This window comes from Manis pentadactyla (genome assembly GCF_030020395.1).
Source record: "Manis pentadactyla isolate mManPen7 chromosome Y unlocalized genomic scaffold, mManPen7.hap1 SUPER_Y_unloc_5, whole genome shotgun sequence".
Lineage (NCBI taxonomy): Eukaryota > Metazoa > Chordata > Mammalia > Pholidota > Manidae > Manis > Manis pentadactyla.
In genome coordinates this window covers 1025128-1039317 of record NW_026644610.1, presented here as the reverse complement: position 1 = coordinate 1039317, position 14190 = coordinate 1025128, and the positions used below count along the sequence as shown (strand labels likewise).

The window sequence follows — 14190 nt, the reverse complement described above, 5'->3', positions numbered from 1 at the left end:
GCCTAACCCTGTGTATGCTTTTCTACTGCATTGTATCATCCTGTTTGTTTATAGTCTCTCTCACTATACTAGACTCTAAGCTTCTAGAGGGCATAGTGTATGTCTTACTCATTTCAGGGTATAAAGCAAGGCACGTAGAAGGTTCTCAGTAATGTGTTATGAAGGAATTAAGGAAGGATTCAATCCAAATAAATTCAATCCATGAATGAATGAATGAGTGAATGAATGTGTGACTGAACAGTATATTAAAGAATATTAGGAAACCCTTAAAGAAGGATCAAAACTTCACATGCCTTCAGGTTCCAGGCATAAATGAGTTAAGCAGACTGGTGGGCTCTGCTCTGGTAACTTGGAGATCCCCTGTGTTAACTAAAGGGGGCAGCTGCTACTCCACTCCAGCTCATTGGTGCCTTGTAGTAATGCTGACTCTGTTGCCACACCTTTAAATTATTTAAGAGAAGCCAGACTTTGGATATTTATATGAAACCTTATGATTGGCAGCCAAGTTTCTTAAACCCTTTTATTGAGGTGTAATTTACATACCAAAAAAGCGTGTATATTAGGGGTATACACCTCAGTCCCTTTTCACAAACTGAAATGATTATTTATGTGGACCGAACAAAACTGGATTGACCTGCAGGCCACCATTTTGCAACTTGTGACAAAGGCCATATGGGAGCTAGCTACATGGTTTTGTTAAGAATTACCTGATAGGTACGTGTGCTTTAAAGTGGCACATCAGCCAAATGCAGTGTGTGGACCTTACATGAATTTTGATGCAAATAATTGAGATGTAGAAAAGCATTTATGAAACAGTTGGAGAAATTTGAATGTTGACTAGCTGTTTAATAATATTGAAGAATTACTGTTAATTATTTTAGATGTTACATGGTTGTCTTGGTTTTTCTTTTTTATATAGAGTTTATTTTTTAGAGCACTTTAGAGCAAACTTGAACAGAAGCTGCAGAGTTCCCATATACCCAGTGCCCCCCTCAACATGTAGCCTCCCTCATTATAAACATCCCCCACCAAAGTGATTCATTTGTTATAGTTGATCAACCTGAACTGACACATCATTATCACCCAAAGCCCATAGTTCACATTAGGGTTTACTCTTGATGTTGCACATTTTTAGGGTTTTGACATGTATAATGACATGTACTGCCATTATAATATCATAGTTATTTTTTTAAGAGTCTTTAAAGACACATACTGATTTATGAATGAAATAAAATAATACTGGAATTTGTTTCAAAATAATTTTGGAACAGTATGAAGGTTTAGTTATAAATGAAATAAACTTGACCATGTATTGGTAATCATTGAAGCTGGGTGATGGGTACATGAGAGTTCATTATATAAGTGTCTCTGTTTTCTGTATGTGTTTGAAAATTTTCACCTTCAAAAGTAGAGCAGAAGTTCAAGTTAAAACTGAAGCATGATTTTTGGGGTCTGGGATAATGGGACAACTACTGTAGGTTGTAGAATCTCAATTTCTGGAACTGAAGTCTACAAAATTAATAACATTTCCTTTTTCATCTGTAGGGCCTGAGAGTCAGTATACTAAGACTGCTCAGGAGATTGTGAACATCTGTTACCAGACATTGACTGAGGTAGTTGCTAAGATGAGGTCTCCTTGGAATCCAGCTTTCTGGATTCCCTTTGTTGCCTTGTCTGAGGAGGTCTGCCTTCCTTGCCTGTCGAATTTTAAAATGTAATGTCCCACCCCCACCCTCACCCCACATCCTGTGTTTCTTTCCATGCTTTATTTTTCTCCTTAGCATTAAATGTTTTATCAATCTATACAATTACTTATTTTGATTTTCATACGTGTTCTTCCACTAGAATAGCAGCTCTATAAAGACAGGGAATTTTGTCTGCTCTGTTTCTTTTTATATATCCAGGGTCTAATGCACACGTTGAATGAATTCACCAATTTTCTTTATTTCTCAGTATGATGAGCATTTGACTCAACTTGAGAAGTTTATTTGTACAGCTAAAGAAGCAGCTTTGGAGGAAGCAGATTTAGAAAGCTTGGACCCCATGATTCCAGGCCCTTACACATCCCAGGTGAGTCAGAGGACTAGCAACTTCCTCTTAGATTTTTCTTATTGGTTTGGGAAGTTGGGAGCATAACAGATGTATTGACTGCGATACCCTTCTTCTCTGTCCTTCCTCTTCATATGCCTTCTGTGTGCTTTCTTGTCTTCTCATAGGCTAAGGTGAGTGAGGGCCATCGGTCTTGGTGGCCTTGTTGAATCCAAGAGAGGCAGATATGGAATGAATGAGTGGGGTGGGGTGTTTGTTGTTCAGGCAGTATTTAGGAATACCAGATTCCTGACCATTATGGCCAGAGGCATCCTTTTGAGTCTCTGGAGCCCTCTTGCCCATGAACTGGGGCTCTAGGACATCCTAGAGCCTATATAACTAAGTATAGACTTAGTTATAGATGTGGGCCACATTGTTTCTGTTCCTTATAGATGCCTGATTACTCATCCCCGTCTTAGTGTAGCTCAGATGTCACCCATTTTCCTGGATTGGATCCCTTTCCTTAAAAATCAAGATAGATAACATTTATAATATTCCTTAATTTCCATGTCAAAAGATTTAGAAAGCAGGATTAATAAGAAATGTTTAGTCTTTCTGTTCTGACCCTTAAATATATACTCAGTATATTTCACCTATACTGTACTCTTAGAGGGTTGGCATATTTGAAGGAATGGACTTAACAGAATACAACTGGTGCTTGGTTTCTCAATTGGAGGCACTATGGTAAAGTGGGAAGCACATGAAGTTTGGATAAAACAGGCCTGGGTTTGGATCTTAGCTCTGCTATTACCTAGCTTTGTGAGCCTGAGGTGCTAAGTTAACCTCTCTAACCCAGTTTCCTTTTTCTTTAAGGTATATTTCAAAAAATTGTTGTAAATGTTAAATAAGCCTGTTTGCCTTGCACATAGTAGACATTTAGTAAATGTTTCCTTATCTGTATGAAAGTTGTCCACAAAGTCCTCAGAGACCCCTTCAGACTCAACCAAATCTTTGAATGCAAAATTCTCCTAATTTTAACTGGAAAACTTTTTTTCATTCTACTGAGGTTTTACTCTAAACTAATAATGTGACCTATGTGATCTTTGTTGGATTATTGCTGTCTGTATCTCATTTATGCACTCTCTCTATCTATTTTTACTTTCTTGTTCACCCCAAAGCTAGAATACTGAGGGGTCTAATAGGCCCACAGCTTCCACAAGGCCCTTTCTGGTAAGTTAAAGCCTGGGTTTTAGCCACCATTTCCCAGGAGAGATGAACCACTCTGTGGCACATGGTTTGCTCTAGTCTATGACAGTGTAAAACTAGTCATTGGGTTAATCAAAGCCTTAAACCTAAAAGCCATCTCCCGTTTCTTCCCTACCCTTCCCACACTACCTTAAAGAGCTGAGGAAAAGCTGGAAACTGTTAATCCTGCTTGAGCAGTAGCTATTGCTTAGTGCAGTTAGAGGATCTCCTGGGAAGGTTGCGGTGTAGATTGCTGCTGCATCATTCTAGCTTACCCTCTCATTGTTGCCTTCACTCATATATACATTTTAAAATAGTAAACCCAATTCATTACCTTTTAACCTGAGGAAGATGCACATGAGTGATGGTCCTTACTCATTACTACTCTTCTGACCCAAATGTTTAATCAAAGAGTGTTTGCAGAAGTTTGACCAGGCATTATACAAGTCTAGTTGTATAGAAACATAAGAGTAATACTTTACTAACAGCTGTAAATGGTGGTATTCAATAATGCATTTTTCACTCAACTGTTTCCACCTAGCTTGTCATTGTGTGATACACTCGACTTAACCCCTTACCTAAAACTGCTCACTTTGCAGTTCCCCACAAAGCCTTTCATTCTTGATTTTCTCTTACGTTCCAGAGCTAGTTTATCTGCTCTGTAATGATTTGAATTGTCTTGCTTCTCTTTCTCCAAAACCCTCTTCTCAATGAGCCTCACTTGTTTGCTTTTTAAATGAAAGAAAGTATCATGTATGTGAATTTTTGGTTGATCAAAATTATGTGTTCATTGATAAAAATTGGGAAATATAAAGAATAAATAAATTACCTAAAGTCAAGTCTGCCACTCAAAACCAACCACTGTGAATATTTTGGTGTGTCTCCTTCAAGTCTGTGATGTGAGTGTGTGTGAGTATATACACATGTGCATGCTTTTATAGACACATTTTTAAAGTGGAATGGTCAGTATGGCTTTCTGTCTTGTTTTCATGTTACAAACACTTTATTTCATTGAGTATTCTTTAAAAACATGATTTTTAAATAGCTGTATAGTATTTATGCCCTCAGCTAGCTTTTTAGAGAACTCTACTTCTCAGCCTGTACTTTATTAATCTGCTTGCCCTCCTGTCACTGAGTAGTCCTTTTGCTAAATCCCTGTTCTCTTCAGGAGAGGGAAGAGAGAAGAGGTCTATAATTTATTGAATACCAGGCATTGGGTAAGGTGCTTAACACTTCTCTTTCTTAGTTCTTCCAACAACCTTGTGAGGTAGGTTTTACAACTGAGGAAACCAAGTTTTAGAGTAAGTAATTAGTTAAGGTTACTCAGCTTGCAAGTGATGGAGCCAGGACTTGAATCCAGAGCAGTTTATTCCAAAGCCCATGGCTTTTCACCACACCATTTTGCCTCATAGAATCCTCTGAAGAGCTCATAAACTATTAAACCATTCCATGCTCTTGTTGTAGTTAAAATTCCTTTATCCCATTTCCTATTAGATCTCCAAACCAAACAATAAAATAGCACTGTGTGAAGCCCTGGACCTAAAAACAATATTAAGGCAAGGCTTAGAAGTAACTAGGTTATTGACCAGAAAGGCTGTTAGGATATAGAATGGTCCATAGCTTTGATGGTTTTCTACTTCAGGCTTCATCATGTGCATCAAATGTCTCTCTGCTAGAATTAGCAACATTTGTAAGGTTCCCAAAAACCTGTCTACATAAACCTGTGCCAAACTATGTTTTCTCTTTAAATCAGATGATTCTGCATGACGTTTTTCTTCAGTGAAGATTTTAAGGGGGAGTTCTCTGTATTTCTTCCTTTCCTAAGTAGAAGCTAAGTTGTATGATTTATGCCACAGCCTCCTGATTTGTATGATAACAGCACATCCCTCAGTATGTCTCGAGATGCCTCTGTATTTCAAGATGAGAGCAATATGTCTGTCCTGGATATTCCTACAGCCACGCCAGAAAAGCAGGTAACAGAGGTAGGATTTCCTTTTTATCTTTCTGTGATTTGTAGTATGCTATGAGGTGGGGAGCAATGACAGTGATAATATATGACCGGTGTCAAAGATGATTGTGCCCCTTGGCCCTAGGAACGAAGGCTTAGAAATGTAATTTCAAGGTGGGATGGTAGCAGATCATGTGACTGGCATCTTCTGTCTCTCCCAACGGGCAGAGTCAGGCACAGCAGAACTTCAGGGAAGTGTAAGAGGCATCAGAGCAACCTGACAGGTGACTAGAGAGACCAGCTGCTCTCAGAGACAGTTCAAAATAATCGCCCTGCTACTTTACCTTATGTGTGCTGTAATCGGAATGAAAAATATGTATAAAATAAAATTAAAATTTTATTATTGGTCTTTTTTAGAGGTACCAGAAGATATTCCTGATCTGAAGCCAGAAATCCTCTATCAGTTTTTCTCAGTCAGGGTTCCACTGGCGAGTAAAAAAACCCTGGAGAGTTTTTCTATCCCAGAGTCCAACACAAGCTAAGGAAAGCCTGGGTTAGAAAGGAAGAGTCTTCTTATAGTCATACAGTAAGAGGAGACAAAGGACCTTCCTGTTCTTTGTGTTCTTACCCTACTCATGACTTCCAAAGAACAAATGGAGGAAAGTACACATGCCTTAAGCTGTGTAAACAGCCCCCACTAACTGTGGGGTTGACTGGGATATCAGTGAGGAGCATCGTTCCGGGTGAGAGCCCTTGGTTAAATCCCACAGGCACGTCCCTCAGTGATGTGCTATTTGTGTTCCTTACTCAGATGCACCAGGGCCGAGGTAGTCTGTGTGAGGAAGTCTCTGATGTGGATATTGAAGGGTATGAGGAGGAGGAGGAGGAGGATGGGAAACCTAAGACTCCAGCCCCAGTGAGTATGCTTACAGAAAGTTTATGGTTACATTACTCTCTTACATGGTAGGCAGACCAAATCCCAAGGTATCAGAGGGTCTCCATAGTGAGGTCCAATCTGACTTTAATCCTTGGAACTAGCTCAGGAAGTCTGTCCACCACAATTACTTAACTTCCTATGAAACTGCTAGCAAGGGTGGCTGATGGCATCTTCTGGTCTCTTACTTGGTCTGTTGATGGGACTTTGACATGCAACTGGTCTTAATTCAGGAAAGTGAAGATGCAGATGGTGATCTTGCAGATGAAGAGGAAGGAACTGTGCAACAACCTGAAGCTAGTGTCCTGTATGAGAATTTGCTTATGTCTGAAGGAGAAGACGATGAGGAAGATGCTGGGAGTGAAGAAGAAGGAGGTAATCCTTTCTCTGGTAAAGCTGGTTCCTTTGATTGTGTTCCTATGTAGCTCACCATAGTACCCTCAGGACTGGATAAGAAGCTCTTGGCCTCATATGCTGTTGCCAGAAGGTTCTCTTCTGTTGAAGTTCCATTTATAGGCCTTAGAGGCCTGAAGACTCACTCATAGGGTGATCAGATTCTTTAGCCTTAGAGGAAGTGAGGAAATAAAACAGGAGAAGAAGTTATAAAAGATGACAGGTGAAAAGGCAATGCAATGCCTAAGTAGCAGCTTTGGTTTGAATATTTGATAAAGACAAGAAGAAATGTCTTATATGGGATAGTAGGGAAGGAAAATTAGGAGGAAAAGACCTGCTTTGGGATGTTTTGTGGATTAATGAAAATGGCAGGGAAAAAGTATAGGAAAAGATGATACGGAAAAAACAGGTAGGTTGGACTGAGATGGAATAATGAATAATTGTTTGAACTCAGTTTTCATACCACAGATCATGCCACTGTTGACTGTCTGTATTCCTCGGATGTGAGGAGTCCAGGCAAGATGCCTATATAGATGTACGCAAGTAACTAGTTTTGGAAGACCAAGACAAAGATGGTACTTCTGTCAAGCTTATCTCAGGGTCTGTCTCTTTTCACAGCTATCCAGCTGAGTGAAAGTGGAAGTGACTCCGATGTGGGATCTGGTGGGATAAGACCCAAACAGCCCTGCATGCTTCAAGAGAACACAAGCATGGGCCTGGAAAATGAAGAAAACTTGATGTCCTATGAGGGAGATGGTGGGGAGTCTTCTCCTGGTCTGGAGGATAGCAACATCAGGTAATTGACCACAGCATGCTACAGGGTTGTGGCATCACTGCCCAGCTCTGATGTCAAAGCGCCCAGCATCAGATTTCTTTCATCCATCAAAAATTTCCTGAGCCACCTACTAGGGCCAGGCACTCTGCTAGGCCCTTGGGGATACAAAGTAGCAAGACTATCCTGCCCTTGAGGAGCTCACAGTCTAGTGGAAGAGACTGATAAAAAGAAAATCACTACAAATGCAATGTAATAAGTGCTATAGCTTAACTTAAGTACAAAGTGAGAAGGCATCACTGAGAAGGGAGTCTCTCACTCTGCTTGGGGTAATCAGGGAAAGTTTCACAGACAAGGGATCATTTGAACTGTGCCTTATAGAATGCATAGGAGTCTACTGTAAGTGGCAGCAGGTGAGGGGACTCTTAGAGATAAAATAGATTCAATGCACAGAAATATAACAAAGTTTGTTCCAGAGAAGCGGTGTTGGGAGCTGTGGCCCCAGAATTAGCAAGGCACTGGATTGAAGAGGATCTTAAATGGCATGCTCAGAAATTTCACTTTTGGGTAATAGAATAATCACTTTGAGAAAAAGGAAGCAACATAAAATTTGTGTATTAAATAAGTAATTCCAGGACAATGATGAGGATCTCAACTGGAATCAGTTAGAAGCAGGGGTAAAAGGAAAGGGATGTGTTCAAGAGCTATTTGGAGAGTAGATCAATTGGATTTAGGAGTTAAGGAGATTAGGTATATAATGAATGGAAATTTCACTGAGAGAGGACAGAGTAGGAACATGTATTAGATGAGGCAGGAAAGGAAGAAAAAAATAATTTGTTTTTGGACATGTTGGATTTAAGGTACATATGACGTATGTAGGCAGAGGTGTCTGGCAAACAGTTAAAATATTTATTCATTTATCAAATACATATCACGAGTACAAAAGCAACTAAGATGTGGTCCCTTCCTTCAAAGAATGCAGTCTAGTGGGATACCTGAAACAGGTAAACAGATAGTCACAGTGCAGCATGAAATGTGCTATGATAGGTAGCCATAAGATTTTCTGGGACATGGGTAGGAGCAGGGAAGGGGAGCTGGGTGGAGAAAGAAGCTGAGCTGAATCAGGGTAGGAATTAGCTAGACGAAGAAGAAAGCAAAAGGCACTCTGGAGAACAAGAACAGCTCGTTGGAAGATACAGGGTCATGAAGCACTTGTAGGGAATGCAAGTAGCTCATGTGACTGCAGCTTTTGATCCATTATCCGTGGGATAGAGATCATTTAAAGAGGTTGGTAAGGACTAAGTCACGAGGCCTGAACATTTTGGGTAGACGCTGATTGTGAGGGTATAGTATGATTAGGTCTCCATTTTGGAAAGATTGCTCTGTGCCCCAAAAGACAAATGTTCAAAATAACTTGAGTTATTAAGTCACAAAAGAAATGCAAATGGCCAATAAATATATGGAAAAACAACTTCCATAAGAATTAAAGAAAGGCAATAAAACCATTAAATGTAATATTTTACCTATGAGATTGACAACGATTAAAATGAATGATAATGCCTAAGCCTGGTGTTGGAAAAGACATTTGCAAATGACTGGTCGAAATGTAAATTGATAAAATGGGGTGGGCAGAAGAGAGGTATAACAATTTATCATTATAAATCAAAAACTTAAAAAATGTGCATCCCCTTAGGCCCCAAATTTCCATGTTTAGGAAATTATTCTATGCACTTTCATCAAGATGTTTGTACAAGGATGTTCATCACAGCATTGTTTCTAATAGTGAGGAAATTGGAGACAGCTTAAGTGTCCCAGTGAAAGACTGTTAAATCATGTTACAGCCATAGATGGAATAACATGCAGCTATTAAAATGATGCTATAGATGTGTGTTTATTGATATGGAAAGCTATTCGTCATAATTATTAGTAAAAAAAAAGACTCCTCAGGAGTATGTAGAGTACTCTAATTTTGTGAAAAAAAATGTTTAAGTATCTAAGCAAAGTGCTAGAAAAAATTTGGAAGGTCGTATACCAAAAGTTTTCTCTCTGGGTGGTGGAGTTATTGGTGATTTTTTTCTTTTTTTATGGTGTATATTATAATTTTTTTGACTAGTGAACTTGCATTACATTTTTGATTTTTTAAGTAAAATTAAAAATAAACAACAACAAAAAAATAAACAGCATTCTGGTAGAAGCATGATGAATTAATTGGATTTCAGTGATGCAGGCCAGAGAAATCAAAGAACTAATCTAAGTGAGGCAAAGTAGGGATGGAAAGGAGGGCGTAGATACAAGATACATTGAAGAGGTAGAATCTTCAGTACTGTTGACTAACTGGATTTGTAGATCAGTGACGCTGGAAGTGGTAGGTGAAACAGATTGTCAGCATTTATGATCATGTCAGCAGAAAATGTGTCGTTGAGGGAGGAGAGTTTGATTCAGGTGCTTGTTTATATGAAGCTGACTAGTTGATGTTTTTGAACAGGATCATTTTTCTCTCGGGTCCAGAGAGAGAATAGTCCAAAGAGAGTAGAATAGTCCAGAATCAGTCATTTTAGTGTCCAGGGGAGGTTAGATGGGATGATCCCATGGTGGCATTAAGAATGGGACTGGTCACCTAGAGAACAGTGCCTGAGCTTAAGAGATGACATGTTTTTCTTCTCAGTTATGGGAGCTACGAGGAGCCTGATCCCAAGTCGAACACCCAAGACACAAGCTTCAGCAGCATCGTTGGGTATGAGGTATCAGAGGAAGAAGATGAGGAGGAAGAGCAGCGCTCTGGGCCAAGCATACTAAGCCAGGTTCAACTGTCAGAGGACGAGGAGGACAGTGAGGATTTCCTCTCCATTGCTGAGGACAGTGACTTGGACTCTGATGAATGAGGCTTCCTTTGGGCCTCCTTGGTCAGCCTTCCCTGTTCTCCAGCCTAGGTGGTTCATCTTTCCCCAATTTATTTATATATGTACAGTGTCTGATCCTGAAAACACCATTTTAACTATCACCTTAGCCGTTTAAGAGTAGTAAGTAAATGATAACAGATCACCTCTCCTTATCTTCCTGGGGAAACATCACCACATTTCGATTTAAAAGCAACCCCCTTCCCCTACTAATAAGAAAAAGAGAGCAATCTCCTCCATCTCTAGAGCCAACTTTAATTCCATTTAATTACTCTTGGTATCATTTTTCCCTGCGGAGGGAGGAAAATTATGAAAGGTCTAATAACTTTATGTCCTCTTGATGTATTAGAAATTCTTCAAGAATGGTATCATCTCAATTTTCTAGTTTGTAGGCTGGAACAGGTGACAGCCCCCTTGCTGGGACAGAGAATTGGAATCTGGTGGACTCTGTATCACACTAAAAACATATCTGTTGGACAAACTGCCTGTTGCTTTATTTGATTATGTAGTGCCTTGTTCCTAAGTGGATTTGAGGCTCAAATGACCATAAATCTTTGCAACAGCTTATGTGTCAGAAATAAAAAGTTGCCATGTAAGTGTGTTCTGCCCCCCTACCCCCAGGGGATAAAGTAGGAAAATGATAAGTTCCTTAGGGCAAAGATTGTCTTCTATTTCCTCTCATATTTAGGATATCGTTCTGTGCATAGTAGGTACTCAGTAAATGTTCCTAGAGACATAAAGACCTCAACAGATTTGTCACAGAGCATCTGCTCCAGAATAAGCACTCTACCAGGTCCTTGGGATACTAAGGTAAATACGACACATTTCTTTTACCCAAAGAGCTCACCATGAAGTTGTGGGAAGGGGAGTGGGATTTAAAATGTGTTGATAAATTATTACAATAATGTGATATGAGTTAAGAAGCTAGATACAAAGGGTAGGCAAAATTAGAGGAATGATTATGTTTGAAAAAGTCAGGGAAATCTTCCTGGAGGTAATTGATTAATTTTTATTTATTTATTTTTTATTTAGGTATCATTAATATAAAATTACATGAAGAACATTATGTTTACAAGGCTCCCCCCTTCACAAAGTCCCCCCCATATACCCCTTCACGGTCACGTCCATCAGCATAGTAAGATGCTGTAAAATCTCTACTTGTCCTGTCTGTGTTGTAGAGTCCATCCCATACCCACCCCTACATTATACAAGCTAATTGTAATGCCCCCTTTCTTTTTCCCTGCCCTTATCCCTCCCTTCCCACCCATTCTCCCAGGTCCCTTTCCCTTTGGTAACTGTTAGTCCATTCTCGAGTTCTGTGATTCTGCTGCTGTTTTGTTCCTTCAGGTTTTCTTTTTGTAGATAATTATTTTTTATTGAAGGGTAGTTGACACACAGTATTACATTAGATTCAGGTATACAACACAGTGATTCAAAATTTATATACATGATAATTCAAGGTACCAGCTACCACCATACCAAGCTGTTACAATATTTTGACTATATTCCTTATGCTATACATTACATCCGGTTACTTATTTTACAATTGGAAGTGTGCACTTTTATTTTTGTGAGGGCATCTCTCATATTTATTGATCAAATGGTTGTTAACAACAATAAAATTCTGTATAGGGGAGTCAATGCTCAATGCACACTCATTAATCCACCCCAAGCATAATTTTCATCAGTCTCCAATCTTCTGAAGCATAATGAACAAGTTCTTATATGGAGAACAGATTCTTACATAGTGAATAAGTTACATGTGAACAGTACAAGGGCAGTCATCACAGAAACTTTCGGTTTTGCTCATGCATTATGAACTATAAACAGTCAGTTCAAATATGAATACCCATTTGATTTTTATACTTGATTTATACGTGGATACCACATTTCTCTCTATATAATTATTAGTTTTAATAAAATGCTGAAGTGGTAGGTAGATACGAGATAAAGGTAGAAAACGTAGTTTAGTGTTGTAAGAGAGCAAATGTAGATGATCAGGTGTGTGCCTGTAGACTATGTGTTAATCCAAGCTAGACAAGGGCAATAAAACATCCGCATATGCAGAATATTTCTCTAAGAACAGGGGGAGTGATATTATAAGCCTCACCTCTGTTGATCCCCAATTTCTTACCTGATGGCCCCCTTGCGACTGTGCCTCTCTTAGGTTGTTCCTCCCTTGAGGAATCTTACCCATCTCTGCCTAACCAGTCATCTTCCGGGGCCCTACAGGGAAATGTAAACTTGGTAATTGAGAAAGAAGCCTTATTGTTTGAAAAGGTTAGCTTTTTCCTTCTTTGCAGACTTATGCCTGTGGTTTCTATGCCCAGCATTTTTCTTGAGGTATCTTTACCACTTGGAGGAATTATGATACTAGGTAAGTTTGATATGAGGCATGAATTCTATTTAAGGGTTATAATTTGGAAGGAAGAAGAAAAGCTATAGAAGTAGCAGGCAGAAGAAAACATGGGAAGATTGATTATTTCTTTGACAGATATTCCTATTGAGTAACTTCAGCATGTATAGGTTTTAAACTACTAATTAAATTGCGCACACACATTAACATAATAGGAGTATAGTTACATAACCAAAGCATACCTGTAATTACCAGCTATCACCAGTGAAACCAAGAGAAACAGTTAGGCACCTTAGGCATTTGTGAAACTTATCTATGATATGGTGGATATTGTCCAACTGAACTTCAAGAGTATGAGATCCTTCAGTTTTTCTGTTCTTATACTCCACATATGAGTGAAATCATTTGGTAGTTGTCTTTCTCTACCTGTCTTATTTCACTGAACATAATACCCTCAAGCTCCATCCATGTTGTTGGAAATGATAGGTTTGTTTTCTTCTTATGGCTGAATAATATTCCATTGTGTATATGTACCACATCTTTTTCATCCATTCATCTACTGATGGACATTTAGCTTTCTTCCTTATCTTGGCTATTGTAAATAGTGCTGTGATAAACATAGGGGTGCATCTGTCTTTTTCAAACTGGGCTGCTGCATTCTCAGGGTAAGCTCCTAGAAGTGGAGTTCCTGGGTCAAATGGTATTTCTATTTTGAGCTTTTTGAAGAAATTTTCATACTGCTTACCCCAATGGTTGAATTAATTTACATTCCCAATCAACAGTGTAGGAGGATTCCCCTTTCACCACAACCTTGCCAATACTTGTTATTTTTTGTCTGTTGGATTGTGGCGATCTTTACTGGTACGAGGTGATAGCTCATTGTGGTTTTAATTTGCATTTCTCTGATGACAAGCAATGTGGAGCATATTTTCGTGTGTCTGTTGGCCATCTGAATTTCTTCTTTAGAGAACTGTCTATTGAGCTCCTCTGCCTAATTTTTTTTTAACAGCGGAGCGAGGCTTTAATGATGGTCTTGCAAGATGGGTGTCTGGTGGGCAGGCACACCTGCAGAGTTTGGCACCAATAATTTATCTCCTAGTATGAGATCACTTCCCTGGTTCCTCATTAGCTGAGTACTACAGGGTTCACAGTCTTCCCCGGACAAGTCACATAAGCCTGTTTTATGTTTCCTTTACATTAGTCTTATTCTTTTTTTTATTGCTTTATTTTATTTTGGTATCATTAATCTACAATTACATGAAGATCATTAAGTTTTTTAGGCTCCCCCCTTCACCAAGTCCCCTCCACATACCCCTTCACAGTCACAGTTCATCAGCATAGTAAGATGCTGTAAAATCACTACTTGTCTTCTCTGTGTTTTACAGTCCTCACCGTACCCACACACATTATTCATGCTAATTGTAATACCCCCTTTCTTTTTCCCCGCCCTTGTCCCTCCCTTCACACCCATCCTTCCCAGTCCCTTTCCCTTTGGTAACTATTAGCGCATTCTTGGGTTCTGTGATTCTGCTGCTGTTTTGTTCCTTCAGTTTTCCCTTGTTCTTATACTCCACATATGAGTGAAATCATTTGGTACTTGTCTTTCTCTGCCTGGCA

General features: G+C 39.2%; 1 protein-coding gene across 1 annotated transcript in view; it reads left to right on the top strand.

Moving 5' to 3' along the window:
* The window catches only part of LOC130682320 (transcription initiation factor TFIID subunit 1-like), a 154065-nt gene that overhangs the window by 84199 nt on the left and 55676 nt on the right, over positions 1-14190 (top strand). Inside the window, 7 exon segments of the mRNA XM_057496703.1 lie at positions 1546-1613; positions 1954-2070; positions 2217-2222; positions 5130-5255; positions 6389-6545; positions 7167-7344; positions 9986-10250. Of these exon segments, the coding sequence (XP_057352686.1) occupies positions 1546-1613; positions 1954-2070; positions 2217-2222; positions 5130-5255; positions 6389-6545; positions 7167-7344; positions 9986-10202 (869 nt within the window). The 3' untranslated portion in view covers positions 10203-10250.